Here is a 26,308-nt window from a genome sequence, read left to right as displayed (position 1 = left end):
TGTGAGCTACTTTAGACGGTGGAGTCAAACCTGGGTCTCCCACATGCCAATGGAGTGCTCTAACCATGGGGGTAAAAGTTATAAGGCAGGTGACATCACAAAAACCACCTCCTCTTTCTCTCCACCCCCACACTCACATTTTGTGTGGAGCAGGGCAGGTGCCTACCTCATTCCAGCAAGAAAAGCTTTAGGTGCCTGAGCCACCTGACATCAGGTTCTGGGTTCCCGTCTGTGGGTTGCTAAGCAGAGACAGACGCCCCTCTGTGGCCCCAATTTAGGCACCTGTCTGTGAGAGGGGGCAGGGCTTAGGACACCCCTCCCCCCTTGTCTAGCTTAGATGGCTCCCTGCCTAGTGAGCTGGCTTTTGTGAATCGCACTGTAAGGTGACTCTGATGCCCATCCATTGTCAAGGGAGTTTAGGCCCCTAACTCAGCTTTGCAGAATGTGATTTTCTGGTTGCCTACAAATTAGGCCCCGTGATGCTCACCATTGCAACACCAAGTCCCTGCATGTATTGCCCCCTGTGTAACCAGTCACCTCTCCGCAGAGCATAGCTGAGCAATTCCTGATTGACATGGGTGTGTATAGGACAGAGACAGAGCACAGGCTGGATAGTGACACATCACAGTAAAACCCATACTCACCTCCTAGAGGCATGATATTCCCTGTGGGGGCTGGGAGACACAACCAAGTCAGGAAGCAAATCCAAGGACTCTGTCCCCGACAGCTGCAACTGGGACAATAAAGTGGAGCAAACACGAAGAATTGTTTGTAATGTTTTATTTACAGTAAGTAACTAAAGGTGGTAAGTAAGCAGAGCTGAGAAGGAACCTTAATAACCACAGCATGGAAAGGAGATTCCCCAGCTACTGAGAACAGTTTTCTTAATGGCACTAAAATAGCACCAATGGCCAGGAATTGATAAAGGGAATTCATGAGTTAGTCTCACTTTCAGTAACATGTAATAAATCTCTCTGTTCCCTCTCCTTTCATACTGTCCTTTTCTAGTCATTTTTCTAACCTTCACTTCTGATCCCTGTTTATTTTCCTGTGTCTCTCCCACTCTTCTCCCCTCCCTGTCACAGATCATCCCCCATGTCTGCTCCATTCTCCCCCTCCCCCCCCTGTGATTTTATCCCTTCCCCTCTTGCTGCCCCCGGGTTCCCTGCTGGTTCCCTGCCAGGGATATTTTCCTGTCACTCTTCTCATTTCTCTTTTTCACCATTTCTCCTGGACTCTCCCATTATTCTTGTTTTATTTTCATTCACATTTTCCTTCTTGCTTCTTCTAATTCCCTCTGGTTAAACCTGCCCTGTCCCTGCCTTCCCCAGTGCTGCCAACCTCACGAGTTTAAAAAATATCATGAGACTGAGCCAATGATGATTTGTTTAAGGTTATATAATGGTTTTTCCATCAATCTGCTCCCCTTACCCATCCCCCCATCCCCTTGTGTGTGTGTGTGACCATTACAGTGTTACCAGTTGTCCTGAAGTGACTTGGGCCCCTGCGGCAGGAGCTCTGGCTGGGAGACCCCATGAGATCTAATCCCACTGATCTGTACAAACCGCTCCCTGCTGCTGCTTCTCCCCAACCCCCCAAACCCTGATTGATTCATGTTGTGTCCCCCTGCAGAGAGGGAGGGGGAGGAGCTTCCAGGGATCATAGAGATGAGGAGCCAGGGGCTGGGTAGATGGGAGTCCTCCAAGATCATAGAGACTGGGGTGTGTGAGGCTAGAGAGGCTGATTTCCAGTTCCCCCCTCTGCTGCATGTCTCAGGGACACAGTCTGAGCCGGGCTCCCTGCCACCCCCAGAGCCAGGGTCGGATTCTCTCCCCAGGGACGGAGCCCGGCGGGAAAGTGAAGATCGGGGTCTCGTCACCAGCATCGATAAATGTCACCTGCCCCCGGTCACAGTCCAGACAAACCCGGATCCTGCTGGGGGCCCGGCTCAGGGGCAGGGGGGTCGCAGGGGAGGTGAAAGCCCAGAACTCATCCCCGAACCGCTCCACAGCCCAGATCCCCCCCTCAGGGTTAAGGCTGATCCCTCCCTTCCTCTCCACAGTCTCTCTGGCCACCCCCACTGCCCAGCATCCCCCATCTCCCACCTCCACCTCCCAGCAATGTCTCCCTGAGGTGAATCCTTCACAGCCCAGCACACAGGGCTCATTATCAAATCTCTCAGGGTTGTCGGGCAGTTGCTGTCGTGTGTCTCCCCATCTCACACTTTTCCGATCATCAGACAGGACGAGTCGGGGATGAGCCGTGTCTGGATCCAGAGTCACATTCACTGGGAGAGAGAGAATCAGAGCGTGAGGGGCAGAGCTCAGCCTGGCGGAGGGTTTGATGGTCTCAGTGACAGAATCTGCCCCTGCTGGAGAGTAACTCAGGGAATCTCCTTCCTCCAGGATTTACCCCTCAGCTCTGAGATCGCAGCACAGTGCTGGGGAGAGTCACGCCCCTGGCAGAGACGGGTCAGTGACAGGATCAGCTGGGCCAGGCCTGAGACTCAGAATGTTTCCCCTTCTGCCCCCACTGCTCCCTGGAAGGGGACTAGAGACTCTGGGAGCCCCAGCAGATGGTACAACTCATTGAATATTGACAGAGTTCCCCTCCCACAGACACCTTAAATCTCACTGTGTCCCAGCTGCCCCTGTGCTGGACTTTGCTATGGGGCCTCCCCACCACACCCGGCCTGCTCTGAAATGTCACAGCTCGGACAGCAACAGGCTACACAGTACCAGGATTGGACATGCCCAGAATTTCACTGCTCAGCAGCAGTCACAGCACAAAACTACATTAGCCTGGGGCAGGGAGTGAGGGGCTAAACAAGGGAAGGGGTTCATGGTGGAAGCTATGAGTGTGGAGGGAGCCAGGACAGATTAAAGTTTTGTGGATCCCTGGGCAACAGTTAAAAAGGGCCCCTCCCCACCCCTTCTGCCTGCAGAACCCCCCCTCCCCACACTCCTGCTGGGAAAATGGGGCTGGGTCATGGGGGCATGCCCTGCTCTACCCACTTGGCACTCCAGCTCGAGAACAGGGAAGACCCCACACCCTGACGCCATATCCTGGCTGGAGTGCTGGGCGGATGGAGCAGGGCAAGCCCCCGAGTCCTGACCTCACTCTCTGGCAGGACCATGAGTAGGCAGAGCGGGTTGGGGCACAAAGGTGCCAATTTTTCTGGGGCCCCTTGGCACAGGCCCCATTGGCCCAGTGGAAAATCTGCCACTGGGAGGAGGTACAGAATAGGTGGCTTGTGGAAAGAGGTAGAGGGTCATGCTAGTGATGGGGAGGTTAAAGTGACATCCTGTTTACCAGAGAGAGGAGCATGCTGGGGTCATGGTAGATGGAGAGAGAAGAAAAGAGACAAGCTCACAGTGCTGATCACAGGAGCTCTCCAGATGTGTATAATGGTCTGAGGGGAGCCCCTGTCTGTGATCAAGGCTTTGTTCCCCTGTTTGAGACAGGAGCAAGGGTCGCACACAGACACAGTCCCTGCTCACCCCATCAGTGTGGGGTTACTTCAGAGCTCCTGGCTTTCTTTAGAGGGGAAAAGATGAATGAAGAAACAAAGGGACACTGGAGATTGGAGATCAGCACAGGGAGATAAAACAAACTCCCCCATGAGAAGTGGCTGTGGAGGTGCATGTCCCACCGGAGCTGTACATTGGGTGGCAGCTGCTATCACAGATCTCTGCAGGGTGCAGTGCACATGCTGGTGGTGGATGGGAAGGAAGAGTAGATGCAATATGCTGTAGATTCATAATGGTGTGGTAGGACATAGGCATAAATCCCACCTCACCTTGTGATGTGCCATGAAATGAAGGGTGCTGGGGAGATCTGCCCTGAACTATCACGTCCACTGCCATATACAAAGAAAAAGAGGCATATTGCCTCATGGGAATGGATATTTGGACATTGATAAAATATGATCTTTAATTACCTTCTTCTATAGGTGCCACGGATCTTCTCCACCCTAAAACCAGCCACATAATTAGAGAGGAGAGCAGATCTGAACATGTATTGCATGATTCAATATTGTACAAACTAATACACTGAGGGGAAAAGGAAGTTATAAGTGCATCAGAACCTCCACTGGACTGCATGAGTGTCTCTCCCTCAGGGTGGATCTTCACTGCAGAGTTAGTTCAGGATCTTATCTGGCTGTTGCCCCAACCTGTTTAATGTGTAAGCACAAAAACTCTGACTCAAGTTTGGTGGTGCTTTACACCCAGGTTAGCTGGCAAGACTTTGGGTATAGGCTATAGCCCAGGTACCACTTTCATTCAGGTTGGTTACATGCCCACTTTGCAGAATGGAGGGAAGATAATCATCTCAGGTGCTGATAGTTCACCAGGGTCTGCACAATTCCCAGGCGATATTTTTTTGGCCATTACCTACTCTACTACTGTATTGCTTATCAATTTTTAGAATTAGCTTTTGGTGTGAAATTCATCCAGTTTAGTCTTTCTCCACATTTTATAAAGTTACATTAATAAACAAACTCCAAAAGAATGATGATGATGATGATGATGATATTAAAAAAGCAAACAAACTAACTAAAATGGTTTCCTATTGCAACAATTTTTAAATTTAAATTTAAAAGCAAACAACCCCACCACAATTAAACAAACAGCCACATGAGACTCCAAATTGGTACAAAAAAGTTTCTTTTCAGAGGAAGGATAATGATACTTACTTATCTCGTTATCTCGTTTCTCTGAAAATGAAAGAGAAATATTTAGAATTGTTTAAAAAAAATTTAGGCATTTCCTTTTCTTATGTTTTATTTCTCTTTATCATCTATACAACAGCAAAGGCTGAGAGAAATCAACCTCCTTTTCAGGACAGCAGACAAGAGGATCCAGTGCTCTCCTCTGGTCCTAAACTCTGTGACTCTATTGCTTATCAGTTTCTCAAATTAGATTTTGGTGTGAAATCTATCCGATTTAGTGCTTCCCTACATTTTATACAAGTACATTAACCCCTGCAAGAAAGAATAATAATAAAAAGCAAGTAAACAAACAAGGGGTTTCGTATTGCAAAAAATTGTAAAAGTTAAATTTAATATCAAACAACTCCAAACCATTTAAACAAACTCCTAGATCCAATTACAAAATAAAAGAAAATCCTTTTCAGAGGAAGGATAATGACACTTACCAATTTCTGTATCTCGTTTGCCTAAAAATTAAACAGAAATACACATATTGTTTGTTAGGAGTTTCCCTTTTCTTATGTTTTATTTCTCTTTATCATCAATATGACTGTTAAGACTTAGAGTTTATTTCTACTCAAACTCCTCTTATGGAGATCAGACTAGGCCAGTGGTGCCCAAACTTTTCCTGTCACGCCCCCCACTTACCAGTAATGGAGTCTGTCTCAGCCCTCCCCCCTCCCCCATTACATCATGGTTGGCTGAGTCCAGGAGCTTGGGCTGAAAGCAGAGCTGGGGATAAGGGAGGAGCTGGAAATAGAGGTGGAGCTGTGCTGGGGGTGGCAAGGGATTGAGGGCAGAGTTGGGCTGGAGGCAGGGCAGGCGGGGGAGTGGAGCTGCAATTGGGGTGGGAGCTGGGTTGGGGGAAAAGTGGAGCAGGGGCTGGGGATGGAGCAGGAAGTGGAGTGGAGCTGTGGCTGGGGCAGGAGCTGGGCTAGTGGGCCAAGTATGGCAGTGGCTGGGGTAGAGCAGGGGGTGGAGTGGAGCTGCAGCTGGGGCCAGACCTGGGCTGGGGGTGGAGCAGGGGACCAAGCAAAGCTGGGTGGGATCGGAGCTGGCTAGGGCCCTGCCACGCATCCCCTCCCCCAAACATTCCTTCGTGCACTCCTAGCAGGGCACACCCCACAGCTTTTGGAATAGTGGACAAGAGGATCCAGTCATTCTTTCTGGTCTTAAACTCTGTGATTCTATTATTATATTGCTTATCAATTTTCAAAATTAGCTTTTAGTGTGAAATTCATCCAGTTTAGTCTTTCCCCACAATTCATAAAGTTTCATTTAAAAACCCACACACACACACCATGAAAAGAATGATAATAGCTATAATAAAAAGCATGAAGCAAACAAATGAATAAGGTTCTCTATTGCAACAATTTTAAAAGTTAAATTTAAAAGCAAATGCCTCCACCACAATTAAACAAGCTCCCACATGAGGATCCAATCTGGTATTAAAATTTTCTTGTCAGAGGAAGGATAATGACACTTACCAATTTCTATATGCAGTTTGCCTAAAAATTAAACAGAAATACACATATTGTTTGTTAGGATTTTCCCTTGTCTTATGCTTCATTTCCCTTTATCATCAATACAATTACAGTTGAGAGATTATTATTTCTATTCACTCTCCTTTAAGCAGGTTAGACTAGACGATCCAGTCATCCCTTCTGGTATTAAACTCTGTGAATCTATTGCTTATCATTTTTTCACATTAGGTTTTCCAGTGAAATTCATCCATTGTAATCTTCCTCCATGTTTTATAAAGTTACATTACAAAACAAACCCGTATAAACCCCAACAAGAATTATAGTAATAATAAAAAGGAAGCAAACAAACTTAAAAGATTTCATATTGCAACAATTTTAAAAGTTACATTTGAAAACAAACACCTCCACCACAATTAAACAAACTGCCACATGAGGATCTAAATTGGTACAAAAATTTCTTATCAGAGGAACGATAATGACACTTACTTATTTCTTTATCTCGGTTGTCTAAAAAAAATTAAGAGAAATAAATATATATATTTGTTAGGCATTTATATTTTCTTATGTTTTATTTCTCTTTAGTCCACCAGTGCCTTTGCACAATTCCCGGGACATATTTTTTGGGCCATTACCTCCCACATGTCAGAAGAAGGATAATGACACTTACCAACTTCTATATCTTGTTTGCCTAAAAATTAAACAGAAATACACATATTGTATGTTAGGAATTTCCCTTTTCTTTTGTTTTATTTCTCATTATCATTAATATGATAATTAAGGTTTAGAAATTATTTCTATTCATTTTCCTCTTAAGGAGATCAGACTAGATGAGCTGGTCGTCCCTTCTGGTCTTAAATTCTGTGATTCTATCAGAACCATAGGTTTCAAAGTAGCAGCCGTGTTAGTCTGTATCCGCAAAAAGAACAGGAGTATTTGTGGCACCTTAGAGTCTAACACATTTATTTCAGCATAAGCTTTTGTGGGCTGCAGCTCAGTTCTTCAGATGCATAGAGTGAAACACACAGACAGAAGATATTTATACATACAGAGAACATGAAAAGGTGGAAGTACGCATACCAATTGTAAGAGGCCAATCAATTGAGATGAGCTATCAGTAGCAGCAGAAGAAAAAACTTTGAAGTGATAATCGAGATGACCCATAGAAGGTGTGAGGAGAACTTAACATGGGGGAAAAAAATTTCAATTAGTGTAATGACCCAACCATTCCCAGTCTCTGTTTAGGCCTAAGTTAATTGTGTCTAATTTGCATATTAATTCGAGTTCAGCAGTCTCTCTTTGGAGTCTGTTTTTGAAGTTTTTTTGTTGCAAAACTGACACCTTCAAGTCTGTCACTGAGTGATTAGAGAGGTTGAAGTGTTCTCCCACTGGTTTTTGAATGTTATGATTCCTGATGTCAGATTTGTGTCCATTTATTCTTTTGCGTAGAGACTGTCCAGTTTGGCCAATGTACATGGCAGAGGGGCATTGCTGGCACATGATGGCATATATCACGTTGGTAGATGTGCAGGTGAACGAGCCCCTGATGGTATGGCTGATGTGATTAGGTCCTATGATGGTGTCACTTGAATAGATATGTGGACAGAGCTGACATCGGGCTTTGTTGCAAGGATAGGTTCCTGGGTTAGTGTTTTTGTTGTATGGTGTTGTATGGTGTGCGGTTGCTGGTGAATATTTGCTTAAGGTTGGGAGGCTGTCTGTAAGCGAGGACTGGTCTGTCCAGTATAGGGTGGTATTTATGTGACCATTGCTTATTAGCACAGTAGTGTCTAGGAAATGGACCGCTTGTGTGGATTGGTCTAGGCTGAGGTTGATGGTGGGATGGAAATTGTTAAAATCATGGTGGAATTCATCGAGGGCTTCTTTTCCATGGGTCCAGATGATGAAGATATCATCAATGTAGCGCAAGTAGAGTAGGGGCGTTAGGGGACGAGAGCTAAGGAAGCAACCGCACACCATACAACAAAAACACTAACCCAGGAACCTATCCTTGCAACAAAGCCCGATGCCAGCTCTGTCCACATATCTATTCAAGTGACACCATCATAGGACCTAACCTAGGGTTACCATTCGTCCGGATTTACCCGGACATGTCCTCCTTTTGTGTGCTAAAAATAGCGTCCGGGGGGAATTTGTAAAGCACTCACAATGTCCGGGATTAGCAGAGCGAGCGGCTGGGAGGGCTGCAGGGAAGTCCCGGGCTGGACTCAGGAGCAGCTGTAGAGGAGCCGGATCCGCCCTGCATTCTGAGCCGGCAGCTCCCTTGCAGCCCAGTCCAGCAGCACTGTGTAGGGCCAGACCGGGTTTTGTTGTGCAGGGCCAGGGACCGGGTTTTGTTGTGCTGGGGAGCTCAGCCACTTGTCCGGCTCGGCTGCACAGAGCCCAACACTCTGTTCTGAGCAGCAGGGTAAGGGGGACCGGGGGCAGGAAGGTTCTGGAGGGGGCAGTCAAGAAACGGGGGGGGCTTTTTGGGGGGAGTGGAGAAAGTTTTGGGCAGTCAGGGTACAGGTAGGGGGTAGGGTCCTGGGGGGCAGTTGGGGGGGGGGTCTTAGGAGGGGGCAGTTAGGGGACAAGGAACAGGCAGTCTTAGGTAGGGGGTGGGGTTCTGGAGGGCAGTTAGGAGCAGGGGTCCCAGGAGGGGGCAGTCAGGGGACAAGGAGCAGGGGGGGGTGTTTGGGAGTTCTGGGGGGGGCTGTCAGGTGGCAGGGGTGGGGAGATGGATCGGAGCAGTCAGGGGACAGGGAGCAGAGGGGTTTAGATGGGTTGGGAGTTCGGGGGGGGCTGTCAGGGGGTGGGGAGTGGTTGGATGGGGCGTGGGAGTCCCAGGGGTCTGTCTGGGGGTGGGGGTGTGGATAAGGGTTGGGGCAGTCAGGGGACAAGAGGCAGGGAGGCTTAGATAGGGAGTGGAGTCCTGGGGGGCAGTTAGGGGCAGGGGTCCCAGGAGGGGGCAGTCAGGGGACAAGGAACGGGGGGAGGGTTGGGGGTTCTGGGGGGGCGGGACGTGGGAGGGGCAGGGGCGGGGCTAGGGCGGGGCTCCTCCCGTCCTCTTTTTTTCTTGCTGAAATATGGTAACCCTACCTAACCACATCAGCCACACCATCAGGGGCTCGTTCACCTGCACATCTACCAACATGATATATGCCATCATGTGCCAGCAATGCCCCTCTGCCATGTACATTGGCCAAACTGGACAGTCTCTACGCAAAAGAATAAATGGACACAAATCTGACATCAGGAATCATAACATTTAAAAACCAGTGGGAGAACACTTCAACCTCTCTAATCACTCAGTGACAGACTTGAAGGTGTCAGTTTTGCAACAAAAAAACTTCAAAAACAGACTCCAAAGAGAGACTGCTGAACTCGAATTAATATGCAAATTAGACACAATTAACTTAGGCCTAAACAGAGACTGGGAATGGTTGGGTCATTACACTAATTGAAATTTTTTTCCCTCATGTTAAGTTCTCCTCACACATTCTATGGGTCATCTCGATTATCACTTCAAAGTTTTTTCTTCTGCTGCTACTGATAGCTCATCTCAATTGATTGGCCTCTTACAATTGGTATGCGTACTTCCACCTTTTCATGTTCTCTGTATGTATAAATATCTTCTGTCTGTGTGTTCCACTCTATGCATCTGAAGAAGTGAGCTGCAGCCCACAAAAGCTTATGCTGAAATAAATTTGTTAGTCTCTAAGGTGCCACAAGTACTCCTGTTCTTTTATCAGAACCATAGAATCCTAGGACTGGAAGTCTAATCCCCCTCACTCGTGGCAGGACTATTATCTAGACCACCCTGACAGGTGTTTGTGTAACCTGCTCTTAAAAATCTCCAATGAAGGAGATTCTACATCCTCCTTTATTCCTTTTATTACCTACTCTGCCTGTTAGGAAGTTTTTCCTAATGTACAGCCTAAACCTCCTTCACTGCAATTTAAGCCATTTGCTTCTTGTCCTAGCCTCAGAGGTTAATGAGAACAATTTACCTCCCTCCTCCTTGTAACAATTTTTCATATACTTGAAAACTGGTATCATGTCCCCCCTCAGCTTTCTCTTCTCCAGACTAAACACCTCCCTGCCCCTCTGATTAAAAGAGGGCCAGAACTGAAAGACTTGCCCACTGGGGGGGAGGGGAGGGCACTAAGTGTGTTAATCAATAGGCCACCTAACCCACCGATGACGCTATTACACTCCTACAGGGGGATCCAATTGTGTACAAAAAATTTCTTCTGAGGGAAGAAAATGACACTTATCAATTTATATATCTCATTTCACTAAAACATAAACAGAAATACATATAAAAATTGTTATGAGCTTTCCTTCCCTTATATGTCATTTCTCTTTTTCTTCAATACAATGTTAAGACTGGGTGATTATTTTTATTCAACTTTCTTTTTTCTATTGCTTCCCCACAAGCACACCCCCAATAACATTTTGGTGTGAAGTTTATCTAGTTTAGACTTACCCCTAAATGTTATTAAACTAGATTAACACACCCTGTCCTGGGGCATATCCCCTTCCTAGTCAGGAAGAGATGAAAACTCCTCTGGGCTCAAGTGACCTCATTCCTACAGGGAATATTTTTCTTCCATTTGGAAGAAATGATCTTCAAAGGGAGAAGTTGTCACAGGAGGGGGCAGCAACCAGGAGGAAGGCTGCTGGAACTCAGGAGAGCTGATTCTTCGAACAGAGCCACTCGGAGGAAGACAATTTACCTAGGGTATTCCATGGGACCGGGGAGGGGAAGCTACAACCTTTGTTGGAAAAATTCCAAGCCCTAGTGGGCTGTCCTGTCCCTTCCACAAAGAAGCAGATGCCAACAGGCACCAGGTCCCCTCCCCTGCTAATACCCTGGGGCACCCTGAGCCTTGTGGGGGCCCCCAAAGCCAGAACCCAGGGCAGCTGCCCCTTTTGCTCCCTCCCCCCATCAGCTGATGGGGGGAATTAAAAGTCAGCTGTGTGTGGGCCGGGCCAGCGGTCAGCTCTTACCAGAGCACCGCACTGACTTGCATCATCCCACTTTCACTTCTGTCTCCATTGATATGCGGACTAAGGCCCAGACAGCTAAGCAATACCCATACTTATGTCGCCTAGCCTGCTCAGAGAACAAACAGTCCTTTCCCCCTCACTGGGTAACAATGCCGCATATAGCAGTACCTGAGGTACACACAGGTTTCATAAAAATATTGCAAAAAATTCCCACTTCATCACACCTTCCTGAACAAGCCAGACTTCTATAGATGCTTTTGAAAGACTCTGAGACTGAAGGCTCATCTGCGCTGAAAACTTTCACCCCTCAGACATGTAGCTATGTCGATCCAACCCCCTATTTGGAAGGACTTTTAAGGGGAATGGATCTCTGGAAACATCCAAACAGGCCCTAAAATGGTCCAGCCTATTACACACACATCAACCCTCCTCAGCCCGACAAACACAGAGAAGTAAAAATAAATCAGAGAAAACAACAAATCTATAGTTGTGTGACTGTGGTCAAAAATTGTATTTGTGGAAAAAGGGAAATTGAAACTTACCAACTTCTTCAGTAAGTTTCCCTTAAAAATACAGAAATAAATATAAATTATTTTCCTCTCGGAGCTTCATGAAACAGTGTTAAAAAACTACATCCTATAGGTACAAAATTCATTAGGAACATGGAAGGACAAGTCCAATTTATTTGGAAATTGGGCAGATATTCTTTATGGATGAAGTGAACCCAGAGCATGGACAGCTGTGTCTGACTTATGTGACAGTTGATATGATTTTTTTTCCTAACTGAAGAAGAAATGTGTTTATTTACTGATTTATCACGGGGGCATTTCTGTTGGGCCTCTCACTGTAACATTGTGGTGTAATACATTTTGTTAGCAAAAAAGAGTTTTAGTACAAATATGACAGGCTACACTTTGCAGAATCTTGTCTCAAGTGGAACCAGAGACAGACAGCGGTAATCCCCTGAGAACTGGGATGAGAGGGAGATGAAGGACCAAGCAGAACACAGATATATCTGCTATGATCCGATTCTTTGGTTCAGTTCTGTTGTCTGAGACTCTCCTCGCTTCTATCTCTCCAAGAAGCCAATACACAGATGTGTAACTTGGTCAAAAACTGTATTTGTGGAAAAAGGGAAATTGAAACTTACCAACTTCTTCAGTAAGTTTCCCTGAAAAGTACAGAAATAAATATAAATTATTCTCATCGCCTTGCTTCAGGAAACAGAGTTAAAAGACTACATCCTATAAGTTTAAAATTCATGAGGCGCATAGAGGGAAAAGTCCAATTTATTTGGAAATTGGGCTGGTATTCTTTATGGATGAAGTTCAGCAGGGCATAGACAGCTGTGTCTGAGTTATGTGACCATGGGTATTTTTTTTTCTAATGAGGAACAAATGTGTTTATTTACTGATTTACAACAGGGGCATGTCTATACGGCCTATCACTGTAATGTCGACATGCATTACACTTTATTAGCAAAAAAAAAAAAAAAGAGAGAGAGATTAGGTAATAAATATAATAATAATTATTATTATTATTATTATATAATAATTATTATTATTATATAATAATAATAGGCGAAATATGAGAGGCTAGGCTTTGCAGAACCTTCTCTCAAGTGGGACCAGAGACAGAAAGCAATAGCTACCTGAGAACTGGGAAGAGAGGGAAATGGAGGACCAAGCAGAACACAGATGTATCTGCTATGATCCGATTCTCTGATTCAGTTCTATTGTCTGAGACTCTCCTCCCTTCTATTTTCTCCCCCGCACCTATGCCCTGACCCTCTATCAATAAATTCACATGCATTCTTCTTCATGCTAGAAGTCTAAATAATTAGATGGGTGAACTAGAGTGCCTCGTGTTAAAGGAGGATATGGATATAATAGGCATCACAGAAACCTGGTGGAGTAAGGACAATCAATGGGAAACAATCATTCCAGGTTACAAAATATATCGGAAGGACAGAACAGGTTGTGTGTGTGTGTGTGTGTGTGTGTGTGTGTGTGTGTGTGTGTGAGGGGGAGAGTGACACTGTATGTGAAAGAAAATGTAGAATCAAATGAAGTAAAAATCTTAAGTGAATCCACAGGTTCCATAGAATCTCTATGGATAGTAATTTAATGCTCTAATAAGAATATAACATTAGGGATCTATTATCAACCACCTGACCAGGACAGTGATGGTGATTAACTGCTAAGGGAGATTAGAGAGGCTATCAAAATTAAGAACTCAATAATAGTGGGGGATTTCAATTATCCCCATATTGACTGGGAACATATCACCTCAGGACGAAACGCAGAGACAAAATTTCTCTATACTTTAAATGACTGCTCCTTGGAGCAGCTGGTATGGGAACCCACAGGGGACAGGCAATTCTCGATTGAGTCCTGAGTGGAGCACAGGATCTGGTCCAAGAGATAACTATAACAGGACCGCTTGGAAATAGTGACCATAATATAATAACTTTTAACATTCCTGTGGTGGGAAGAACACCTCAACAGCCCAACACTGTGGCATTTAATTTCAGAAAGGGAAACTATGCAAAAATGAGGGGTTTAGTTAAACAGAAATTAAAAGGTACAGTGACTAGAGTGAAATCCCTGGAAGCTGCATGGACACTTTTTAAAGACACCATAATAGAGGCCTAACTTAAATGTATACCCCAAATTTAAAAACTCAGTAAAAGAACTAAAAAAGAGCCACTGTGGCTTAACAACCATGTAAAAGAAGTAGTGAGAGATAACAAGCCATCTTTTAAAAAGTGGAAGTCCAATCCTAGTGAGGTATAGAAAGGAGCATAAACACTGCCAAATTCAGTGTAAAAATGTAATATGAAATGCCAAAAAGGAGTTTGAAGAAAAGCTAGCAAAAAACTCCAAAGGTAATAACAAAATGTTTTTTAAGTACATCAGAAGCAGGAAACCTGCTAAACAACCAGTGGGGCCCTGGATGACTGAGATACAAAAGGAGCGCTTAATGATGATGAAGTCATTGCGGAGAAACTAAATGGATTCTTTGCCTCAGTCTTCATGGCTGAGGATGTTAGGGAGATTCCCAAACCTGAGCCGGCTTTTGTAGGTGACAAATCTGAGAAATTGTTACAGACTGAGGCGTCACTAGAGGAGGTTTTGGAATTGATAAACTTAACAGTAACAAGTCACTGGGACCAGATGGCATTCACCCAAGAGTTCTGAAAGAACTTAAATGTGAAATTGCAGAACTACTAACTATGGTTTGTAACCTGTCCTTTAAATCAGCTTCTGTACCCAATGACTGGAAGATAGCTAATGTAACACCAATATTTAAAAAGGGCTCTAGAGGTGATCCCAGCAATTACAGACCGGTAAGTCTAACGTCAGTACCGGGCAAATTAGTTAAAACAATCGTAAAGAATAAAATTGTCAGACACATAGAAGAACTTAAATTGTTGGGCAAAAGTCAACATGGTTTCTGTAAAGGGAAATCATATCTTACTAATCTATTAGAGTTCTTTGAAGGGGTCAACAAACATGTGGAGAAGGGGGATCCAGCAGATATAGCATACTTAGATTTCCAGAAAGCCTTTGACAAGGTCCCTCACCAAAGGCTCTTACGTAAATTAAGTTGTTCAGGGATAAGAGGGAAGATCCTTTCATGGATTGAGAACTGGTTAAAAGACAGGGAACAAACGGTAGGAATAAATGGTAAATTTTCAGAATGGAGAGGGGTATCTAGTGGTGTTCCCCAAGGTCAGTTCTAGGACCAATCCTATTCAACTTATTCATAAATGATCTGGAGAAAGGGGTAAAGAGTGAGGTGAGAAATTTTGCAGATGATACTAAACTACTCAAGATGGTTAAGACCAAAGCAGACTGTGAAGAACTTCAAAAAGATCTCACAAAACTAAGTGATTGGGCAACAAATTGGCAAATGAAATTTAATGTGGATGAATGAAAAGTAATGTACATTGGGAAAAATAACCCCAACTATACATACAATATGATGGGGGCTAATTTAGCTACAACTAATCAGGAAAAAGATCTTGGAGTCATCATGGATAGTTCTCTGAAGACATCCATGCAGTGTGCAGCGGCAGTCAAAAAAAGCAAACAGGATGTTAGGCATTATTAAAAATGGGATAGAGAATAAGACGGAAAATATCTTATTGCCTTTATATAAATCCATGGTACTCCCATATCTTGAATACTGTGTACAGATGTGGTCTCCTCATCTCAAAAAAGATATACTGGCATTAGAAAAGGTTCAGAGAAGGGCAACTAAAATGATTAGGGGTTTGGAATGGGTCCCATATGAGGCGATATTAAAGAGGCTAGGACTTTTCAGCTTGGAAAAGAGGAGACTAAGGTGGGATATGATAGAGGTATATAAAATCATGAGTGGTGTGGAGAAAATGAATAGGAAAAGTTATTTACTTTTTCCATAATATAAGAAGTAGGGGCCACCAAATGAAATTAATGGGAGGCTGGTTTAAAACAAATAAAAGGAAGTTCTTCACACAGCACACAGTCAACTTGTGGAACTCCTTGCCTGAGGAGGTTGTGAAGGCGAAGACTATAACAGGGTTTAAAAGAAAACTGGATAAATTCATGGAGGTTAAGTCCATTAGTGGCTATTAGCCAGGATAAGTAAGGAATGGTGTCCCTAGACTCTGTTTGTCAGAGGGTGGTGATGGACGGCAGGAGACAGATCACTTGATCATTATCTGTTAGGTTCATTCCCTCTGGGGCACCTGGCATTGGCCACTGTCAGTAGACAGGATACTGGGCTGGATGGACCTTTGGTCTGACCCAGTATCCCAGTATCTATAGCCATTCTTATGTTCTTATGTTCTTCTTTATTTAAGACAAAATCAGCAGATCACACATTCTTTTCATGTTAAATTCCTAAATTGCCCTTATTTATTTATTAGAAAAAAACTTTTATATACAGTATATTTCTCCCTCTGATATTTACCTTTCATTTTAAAGAGATAAACAGTGAGGGCAGTGAAACCAAACAAAACCACCAGGATCACACTCAGAGCCACCATCCAGGGATTTCCCCTCGGGAAAAATGGATCTGAAAAACAAAACACCCAGGGCTTGCTATAGTTTGGAAGTGGTGACTAAAAGCAGATTTTTTTTCATACAAATACATAAATAGTGCCCAGCAGGATTTGTGTGCGCTAAGAGTGAAAGAATGGCCATGTCTACACTATACAAAAGACCAGAAACTGATTTTAAATATGGTTCCAATCAACACAGTTTTACCACTGATTTAACCTTGAAAACACAGCCCTGATTTGATTCATTGCTATTCAGAGGGCCACAGAGATCAGGGGCAAATTCTCTGCTCATAAAACTCCATTGATTCCAATAGGGTTATACCAGAAAAGAATTTGGCCCTTAGCAGTAAACAATATTCAGAAACTGACAGATGAATTAGCATATTTTTGAAAACTCCACTGTTACCACCCATATTGGGAAAAACCATAATCACAATTTGTCCAAATATTCGTGCAGCAAATTAACTAATTTCCATTTACTCTTGTGTTCACAGTGATTCAGTCATCTAAACAGGATGGAATTTTCAAATGTGCCTAATGTCTTTTCCACACATGGTATGTGCTCTGATTTAGTGAATCTGGGGCAACCCTCTTATGGGGTCATTCTTAAATTGATTCAAGAGTTGACAACATATCAGGGTTGCACCAATTTAAATAAATTGATGCACAAAACCTTAAAAAAATTATTAAGATGATGTTAAAAAATAGTGAACAGAGTTTGAGCATAGAAGTTTCTGGTTATCAGGGAATAACATACAGATTATTGAGGGTGCAAAGTTTGGTTTAAGATCAGGTGACATGAGGAATACATAATCTGCAATATCCCCAATTGGGGTAAAAGGTTGATGGGTCAAAGTACAGGCATTGAGATATGAGGGTATGAAGTTCATAGAGTGGCTATGTTCGGGTGTGGAGAATAATGAGTGGATATGATGATGAGGATGGATTGACGCTCATTTGGTGAGATTTAATGTTCAGGGAGTTTATGGTTCCAGTTTACATGATCCAACGGAGAAGGTCACTTGGTCCCTTTCTCGTAGTGAGAGAACGATGTCACTCTGGCTCACGCCTCCTAGTACTGTTGGTGGCCGGTGATGTGCTCAATGTAGATGTCCCTGGACCATCAGATGGCATCTGAGACCATGAGGCACCGCATGAGACGTGCGTAGCATCGTCCGATCCCACAGGTCCGCAGCACACGCTCATTGCAGGGGTCCCAGGCGCCCAGGGCTCCGACAATCATGGCGTCCATCTGCACCTTGTAGCCCTTTGCTCTCAGGGTGTCAGCCAGGGGGCGTACTTTTCCAGCTTATGAGATTGGGCTTCGCGAAATGCCGGGGTCCTGTTCTTAAAGGAGACCGTGATGTCGACGAGGATGATCTTTTTCTCGGCCTCATTGGTGACAACCATGTCAGGTCGTAGCTGGCTGTTGGTACCAGGGATGGTGCAGTTCATGGAGATCTCCCCCAGGCGTGGTGCGATGGCTTTCACCAGGCGGTTCTGGATGGCGTTGTGGCACAGCTGCCAGGCTCTGGAGTGGGGTTTGCAGCTGCACAGGACGTGGGGCAGGGTCTCATTGGAGTAGCCGCACATCCTGCAACGCTTGTCTCGGTTCCTGTGGCGGACGGCTCCGTTGAGCGGGACACAGTTGAGCCGGGCACGGTGGATGAACTGCCAGTTGGCGAAACGGGTGAAGCTGCCCCCGGCGAGGAAGTGGTTGCTGGCATCCCACTTGCTGGTCAACTCAAAGGCTTTACCCTGGTCCGGTTTACGCTTCAGGGTTTCCACGTACAGCGAGTGGATGGCGGCCTTCAGAGTCCTCTCCAGCAAGCCCCTGGCACTCGGGGTGACGATGGTGTTGTCATCAGACCTGATGTGCAGCACCTGGACTCCCAGCTCCTGGTGCTCCTTGCACCACTCCCAGCGGCAGCCGATGTGCTTCCCCAGGTGACACATGGCGTTGCAAGTGCGGGACCACAGTGAAACGATGTCGCGCCCATCCCATCCGAATTCCCCATCCAGGGAGCTGCTCAGGAATGTGGCGATGTCTTGGTTGGAGGGGGCTCTGCTGATCCGCTTCTCTGTCGCATCACGCAGGGTGTTCGCTGCTATGTTCCTTACCGTGGCATTGGGACATGTCAGCAGGCAGAAGGTGTGGGTGATCACTGCAACGTCACACAGGTCACCCATGCAGGGGACGTTGGCGCCGCCGTGCCTGTGGGCGATGTAGACCAGCTCGTTGCTGGCTCTCTGGGGAAGGAACAGCCACTTCTTCACCAGCTTCTGGATGATCTTGTCTGCCTTGTTGAGGGACACCTTCATCACAGCGGATCCCTTTAGGGTGAACGAGATGCATGGGATCAGGAAGGTGTTCAGGGCATTTATCTTCTGCCACGATGCCAGTAGGGAGGCATCAATCTTGGCGGCGTCCTGCAAGATCTCCTGGATGGTGTCCTTGGGTGTCTGCCGGACACGGAAACCTGTTGACGTGCCCAGGTGCTGGTATGCCTGTCCCTCTGCCAGGGGGATGACGGGCTCACCCTGGATCTGGAACCCCGTTGCCTGCACCGAGTCCCTTTTGCTGCCGTCAATGTGCAGAGTTGCGCACTTCTTTGCATTGAAGCGCAGCCCCATCCAGTCAGTAGCTCGGCTGGTGGCATCTAGCATACCTTGGAGGCTCTTTGGGTCGTCTGCGGTCAGGACCAGATCGTCCGCGTAGGCCAGAATGCTGCTTTTCTTGCCGTGCAGGTTGAAGCTGGTCGGGCCGCTGGAGATGGCTCGGATGAGTGGTTCCATGGCCAGGTTGAAGATGATGAGGCTAAGGGGGCATCCTTGTTTCACGCCATGGCAGATGGGAATGGCGTCTGTCTCTCTGTCCATGGTGCAGATGGTAGTGGTGCAGTCCTTGTAGAGGCCCCGGAGGAACTGGATGAAGGTTTCTGGCATCCCGAACTCTCCCAGGGTGGTAAAGATGTGATGGTGGGGTATGGACCCAAAGGCGTTCGTCAGTTCAAGCCATGCTACTGCACACTGCCTCTTGGACCTCCTGGCCTCCTGGATGGCCGTCTGAAGGAGGAAGTTGTGCTCATAGCATCCCTCACAGGACATGAAACCCTTCTGCAATGAGCTGACGGCGCCCCCGCACACTGACCAGTCTGTGATCCTTGCCGCGAGGCAGCTGGCATACAGCTTGTAGATGGTGGAGCAGAGGGAGATGGGTCTCCAGTTGCCGGGGTCATCTCGTTCGCCTTTTTTGTGGATGAGCACGGTCATGGACTTTTTCCAGGAGCGGAGAACGCGATGGAACTGCTTGCATTTGTTGAAGGTGGCAGCGAGCACCAAGCAGCCGGGGGCTTGCTTCTTCAGCAGGGGGTAGCGGATGCCATCTTTTCCAGGGGCAGTGAAACTGCCAGATGAATTAGCATATTTTTGAAAAATACACTGTTACCTCCTAATATTGGGAAAAACCATTATCACAATTTGTTCAAATATTTGTGCAGCAAATTAACTAATTTCCATTTACTCTTCTTGTGTTCACAGTGATTCAGTCATCTAAACAGGATGGAATTTTCAAATGTGCCTATTGTCTTTTCCACACATGGTTTGTGCTCTGATTTAGTGAATCTGGGGCAACCCTCTTATGGGGTCATTCTTAAATTGATTCAAGAGTTGACAACATATCAGGGTTGCACCAATTTAAATAAATTGATGCACAAAACCTTAAATAATAAATCAGCTTCATAGTGCTCTATCTCCATTTAGCTGAAGTCAATAAAGAATTGACTGAAGCAAAATCTATTTAGGGCACTCTGAAACTTGTACAAATATAAGTAGAGTCAGAATGAGCTCTACCCTGACATATGATGGTGAGTTGTGGGAAAGGACTTCAGGGGCTGATCTCATTTGCATGGGCACACCCACCCTACCTAGCTTGATGGACTGCTTGTCCAAATGGTCACTTTGGCTGCTGTGGGATCCCCAGCCTCTTTGTTATTGGGGCAGAAGGAATAAAGTGTTTGTATCCTGATTATGTGAATCAAGGACAGTAGAACTGTACTTGGCATTTTATGATGAAGAGACTCGCTCTCAACTGAGTAGCACTCGCTTGGGAAGGGACATGGGTCCCAAAGCCCAGTGAACTGAGAAAGGGTAGAAGATGTGGTGGTATTTCTGTGCAATAACAGAGCTAATATTGACTTCAGTAGAAGTCTTGTTACATGCTATAGAGCTGAAATCACTGATTTATAGGTCTATGCATTAGCTCTACTTTATGCTAGTGGTTCTGAGTGTGATAGTATTGGGGTCCCCCTACTAACAGCTGAAGTTATTGTGACCTGTGTTAAGTAGAGGGGGCCTGAAAATATATTGGTAAGTGGCTAGCAGAATTGCTAATAGAGAGGTGTGGCTAGCAGGATGGATGGTGGAAAGGTGCAGCTGGTGGTGAAGACTGCAGCAGATCCCCATAGAGAGGTGTGGCAGTTGGCTGTTGACCTGAGCAGCAGAGCATGTAAGATATCCCCATACCTTTCCCCCACTTCCCCCCAGGCTGGGAGGTAAACTCTGCAAATGAACTTCTGAACTCTGGGTGCTGCACTGACTGAGGACAAAAACTGTGGGAGGGGTGACTTTTGGGTTGCTGGACTCAAGACCCTAAGGGGAAAAGGGCACTGCCAAACTTACTTGGGGGTGGGTCTTTTGCTCATGGTTTGTCTTATGAATCCTGCTTGTGATGTTTCCCCAACATAATGCCGCATTGTTTCACTCCTTTATTAAAAGACTTTTGCTACATTCAGACTCCGTGCTTGCAGGAGGGGAAGTATTGCCTCTTAGATGCGCACAGGGGGGTGGTATGTAATTGTTCCAGGTCACTGGGTGGCAGCTCCAGCCAGTTTTGCATTGTGTTATTGAAACGGAACCCCTAGTTACCGAACCCGGCCCTTGTTGCTGCCAACTCTGATGGGCAGAAGGGTTACAGAAGAAGTATTCACACAAGTGAGTGGCATCGATTAACTAGTTAATCAGTGCATCTTTTATGTGTAGACAAGGGGTAAAATGAGTCCTTTTGTGGATCCAGATCAAAGTGAATTAAGGAGCACAAGTCCCATTGAACATCAGTAAAAACAACATCACATGACTTAGGTGACATTTCACACAAGTAATGAAGTTGGTGAAGTGAAGAGATCACTAGAGCCCTGTGTGGATACAAAATTGGTATCCGCATCCAATCTGCAAACCAAACGAAATGATGAGGATATCTATGGATATATATCTGTGGGTTTACAGGGCAAAACAGATCACAATCAAGCCAGAGTACAAAATTTATCACATTCAAAAAAATCATTATGGTGAATTTAAGGTTACAGGAACCTACTGAATCAGTGGATTGAGTGAAAGTTTCCTCTCAAAACATGTATGGTCTGAATACTCACAGTTAAGGGGATCAAGTTGCATAAACTGTGACCCTGTAAAGACACTAGCCTCCCATCTTCTGTGTTTGTACGTGGATTATGAAATATCCACCACAGATGTTTCAGTTCTTTTCTTCCTATGTTTTGTTTTGTTTCTAGTGGTGGTGAGTTCAGTGTGGGATTTGGATGGTAACTGACCTGCTATATAAACTGCTGATTCCTTTTCTTGATTGAGAACGGTGTTCCTGATGCAACAGGACAAGTTCTGGTTTGAATGTTCTGTTACAATGAGAGCAGTTTCTGTTTCAAACAGGCGGTTATCTCCTTGGGATGTTGTTTCAGAGAGTGATGGTAAACGTCGCCCATTGAAACCTTTCCATAGCGCCTCAGGCTCTGGGTACCAACCAGCTGATCGACAAACCACCCGAATCCCTCCATCCTGGTGACCTTCAACAGAAATCAGAGGAGCAGAGCCCAGACCTAAGGGGAAAATATATAAGGATGTTAATTCCATACATTAATTTATAAAGCTGAAGGATGAGGGACAGTTTGGGGATCCCTTACTCACATGAGAATGCACTAATTCATGCGGGTAGTCAATAGAAGGGATAAATGAATACTGGAATGTCTGAAATCCCAGTGTTCATGGACACACAAAAATGAGAACAAATATATAAAATAATTCCACTGAGTCACTGGGAGATATTGTTGGCTCAAGACAGCAGCAACTGAGTGCTAACACCTTTGGAAATATGACCACATAGATACCTGAATAGGATCTGAACTTTTGAAACTCTGATAATTAGTGCTTTAGATAGAAATTTTTTTTTAAATCAAATTGGCTTCATGGTTATGTTGTCAAAGCAGCAAGGAAGAAATGCTCAGTCTTGACTAAGAGTGGTAAATACATAATTTCCCCTTCCCACTAGGACACTCTGCAATCCATATACACCATATGATGATGTTATGATTATGATATAATTACGTAGTATCTTGTACAAGATGTGTCAAATAGGATGTCAATGGAAAAGTTATGATTTGCTGAATATGATTATCCTATTTGAATGCATGTATCATTTTTGTATCTGCAGTTATGAATATTGACTATGCATCTGTATTTCAAATGTGCTTATCCTGGGTAACACCCACAACTAGCCTTTCAGGTACAACAATGAAGAAGCTAGATAGGGCTAATGGCTCATCAGCAAAAACCATGAGCCATGGAAAAGGCTTGTCCTCACTGGAAGACACTTCAGACAGCCTATGGATAATGCCTGCCATGACTCATCAAGAATGCAGGCACATGTGACTAGATAACATGATACTGAATTCCTTTTAGGTACCTATATTTTTCCACAAACTGGGCCGGGAACCTGGCTTGGAACAAAGGGGTTCCTGCCATATGAAAGAAACTGTAAAAGGTTGAAGTGACATCACCAATGGGCCTCACTTTCCCCACAACTCAACTCCTGGATATACCTCTGGAAGAGTTCAGACTTTGAACTGGGGAAGTAATGGTCACAGGTGGGAAAGATGGAAACCCTGCCTGTGTATTAAACATCTACAAACTGCTTGTACTATCTAACAGGGTGAGACACTGTTTGATTCAAATCCTGGGTGGTATATTAGGCTTAGACTGGGTTTTTGTTTATTTGCTTAATAATAGACTTTGATCTGTTTGCTTTCACTTATAATCACTTAAAATCTTTCTGCAGTTAATAAATCTCTTCTATATTTTTTTTTTACCTAAAACAGTGTGGTTTGAGTGAAGTGTTTGGGCAAAATCTCAGCTCAGTTAACAAAGATTTTGTGCATATTCCTCTCCACATTGAGGGAGGGGAAAACTGGGTAATTATAATAATCTTTACTGATCAGGCTTTTGACCAGGGCAGGATGGTACAGATCTAGGGTCCGAGGTTGGGAAGCTGGGGGCGTGTTTTGGCTGAAGCCTCACTATTGTTGGTTCATAAGTGCCTGGCCAGATGCATTCATGAACACAGCTGGGTGTGGTCCCTGCCTGTGGATGTTGGTGTGAGTGCAAATGTGGAGGGCTTTACAGCTTGTCATAATGTCACACTGCAAGAAGGAACCCAGATTAGTGAGACAGAAGGCTCAGCTGTAACCCAGTTCCAGGTCGTACCCCGGGGGGAACCCATCACACCCACCATCACCATTATATAGTCTCAGCAAATAAGAACACTGCATTTGATTTTAACTGCACCCCTAAATAACAACCAACCGATCAGAAGGCCATAAAAGTCTGTCAGTCCCACCTTAGCCATACATCCTAGAAATGATTCCAGAGCATCTGGAAGGCCATATTTGTCCAGAAGTCCTTTCCCTCTTAACTGAAGACCCCTTTTGGGAGTCAATCAAGATTGGGCAAGAAAGTGCCTTGACCATCCTGAAAATCTTTTAACAACATGTTGGGAAAGTTTTCAGCATATTTTCCCAAGTATGGAAGTGGCTGTTTGCAGAAATTTAGATATACTGTGTTATTGTAAAATATTTCACAAGCAGGGAGTCACAGTTGTTGTAATAGGAAAGACCACACAAAGCTAAAACTGACACAAGGCACTGACCTGCTACCCGCAATTCCAATATGGCTTCTTCATAAAAAGTATCATCTTGAACAAAACAGAGGTATTTTCCTTCATCAGAGCGTCTGATATTGAGAAGCCTCAAGTGAACATTTCCATCTGTGAGTTCGGCTTTCAAAAGCTCTGTCCTTCCCTGATACTCTGGTATCTGCTCTTCATACTGATCCATCCCATCACGATACAGGTGCACAATGGTTAAAAACTCGGAGCGGAACCATCTCACTTCCATGTTTGCAGCACTCATCCGGGGGGACAGGTGACAGGGTAACACAGTTTCCTGACCCAGGATGGCAGTGACAGGGTCACGGGGTCCAATCACTGTGAACTTTGCTGGAAATGCACCAGGACAACAACAACAACAATATGTTATGAAGGACACAGCCAAGAGGTTCCATTTCAGATAAACTTTCCAAAAACTTCAGCCAGGGACAGACACGCACAATGGAACATTTCAGCCTGAATGCTTAAGAGAGAGCAGTGCTCATGGGCAGGGGGACTGGGGCTTTGTTATAAGAACTCAGCCTGCATGTATGGCACAGCACACAGCACTGAGATGGGGCATGGAGCTGACAACAGGCAAGCTTGGCACATGACCCAGACACAGATCATGGGACAGAGAGTGGGGAGCTAAGAATTGGTAGGTTCAGTACATGACAGAGGCACACACTGCTGACTTGGGGTGGGAAGCTGAAGACAGGTGTATTCAGTCCATGTCACATTCACACATCAGAGAAACTGAGGCAGGGAGCTGAGAATGGACATGCTTAGTGTATAGTTGAGAGAAACTTACTGTTTAACAGCCCATTTTTCTAAATGCTCTCAAATTGACACCCTTACTGACTTTGCATTAAATTTGCTGGGCCTCAGCAGGAATAAGGGTAGGGTTGGTGGGCCATATTTGGTGTTCTTTCACCAAGGTGTTCCTGAGCCATACCCCTATTGCTATAGCCAATTTGGGGGCTATTATGGTTCAATACTTCACATGCTCAAGAAACCAAGTAACCAAATGTAGTGAAAATTATTGCCTAAAGACAAAACAGTGCACTACGGAAAGGAGACATCCATACCCTCCTCCTGGGAAGCAATTCTTATCTCACAGTATGCCCTCCAAACCCACTTATAAAATGGCTGTTTACAAGTGAAAAAGCACTTTATACATCACCTAAGATCCAACTCACCAGTTCCTTAACTTGTTGTTCTGTACCTTCCTTAACCCTGTTTTGGATACCACATTCCAAACCAGGTGGGTGTAGAGGTACATCCCAACCAGTGCTAGGACAAACCATTCATGGCTTTGATAGGCTTCCTATTTTCTATTGTGAACACTAACTTCGGTGTTGTGGGATATTAGATATTGGTGAACAGAATTGTGGGAAGAGCATAATACAGTCAGTTAACGTCCCAACACACTCTCTCTCTCTAATGTATATTATAGCACTACTGTGCACATAATGCCTAATAATATGGTGTATACTACACCTAACATATATGTATTAGCTAACAGGCCCAATTTAAAAAGTCACATGACATCAATATATTCTGGTTTTTCTTATGTTTTTGTGCACATTAGTCTCAAACTATGGCTCTGATGTTTTTTTACATCTGAAACCCACTACGTTATTTGATTTTATTATTTCTTATTGTTATTATTTAACTCTTCAATAAGTGTCCACCAAATTCCCTGGGCATCTTTGACAATCTTTTAAAAATACTTGTGTGACAAAACAGACCTGTGCACTATCCCAGAGCAAATAAAATAACCCAGCAGCAGCAACACAATCAGGGCAAAAATCGAATAATCAAGGTGCTGATCTTGCTCTGGGGTGAAGTTTATACATGGTGAGTAGTTACATTGACTTTGAGTGAAGCATGTTGTTAAGCCACTTCAGGGGCCTAAATTAATCCCCTAAGAAACAGCAGACACAGGGCGGATTCCTACCTGATTCCATCTTGTGAACATAACAAATAAGGAAGAAAACAATAAAACCAGGGAGAGGGGAGCTGGCTCTGGAGCTATGGCAGAATGAGAGAACCTTCATCTTCAT

The 26,308-nt window shown here is 44.9% G+C and overlaps 1 protein-coding gene across 1 annotated transcript; it reads right to left on the bottom strand.

The window, feature by feature from the left end:
* Positions 1 to 1,670: 1,670 nt before the first annotated feature.
* LOC128847248 (butyrophilin subfamily 1 member A1-like) lies at positions 1,671 to 26,308 on the bottom strand. The gene is made up of 10 exons (XM_054046634.1): positions 26,203 to 26,308; positions 24,246 to 24,593; positions 21,862 to 22,143; positions 16,165 to 16,269; positions 12,356 to 12,376; positions 6,863 to 6,883; positions 6,193 to 6,204; positions 5,655 to 5,669; positions 3,941 to 3,973; positions 1,671 to 2,287 (listed from the first exon to the last, which is right to left on the bottom strand). Exons 1-10 carry the CDS (start codon positions 26,306 to 26,308, stop codon positions 1,773 to 1,775), a joined length of 1,458 nt encoding a protein of 485 aa, XP_053902609.1. The 3' UTR covers positions 1,671 to 1,772.

The sequence above is a fragment of the Malaclemys terrapin genome, chromosome 13 (assembly GCF_027887155.1).
Source record: "Malaclemys terrapin pileata isolate rMalTer1 chromosome 13, rMalTer1.hap1, whole genome shotgun sequence".
Taxonomy (NCBI): domain Eukaryota; kingdom Metazoa; phylum Chordata; order Testudines; family Emydidae; genus Malaclemys; species Malaclemys terrapin.
The sequence above is the reverse complement of the archived record's forward strand: the minus strand, read 5'-3'. Positions and strand labels throughout refer to the sequence as shown.

Bases quoted from the DNA above. Each gene is read 5' to 3' on its own strand.
- LOC128847248 (XM_054046634.1), bottom strand. From the start codon at position 26,308: ATGAAGATGAAGGTTCTCTCATTCTGCCATAGCTCCAGAGCCAGCTCC. The intron at 22,144-24,245 runs GTCAGTGCCTTG...TTTTCCCCTTAG, and splicing joins ATTGGAATTGCGGGTAGCAG to GTCTGGGCTCTGCTCCTCTG. The intron at 12,377-16,164 runs GTAAATATCAGA...TGTACTTTTCAG, and splicing joins TTATCTCTTTAAAATGAAAG to GGAAACTTACTGAAGAAGTT.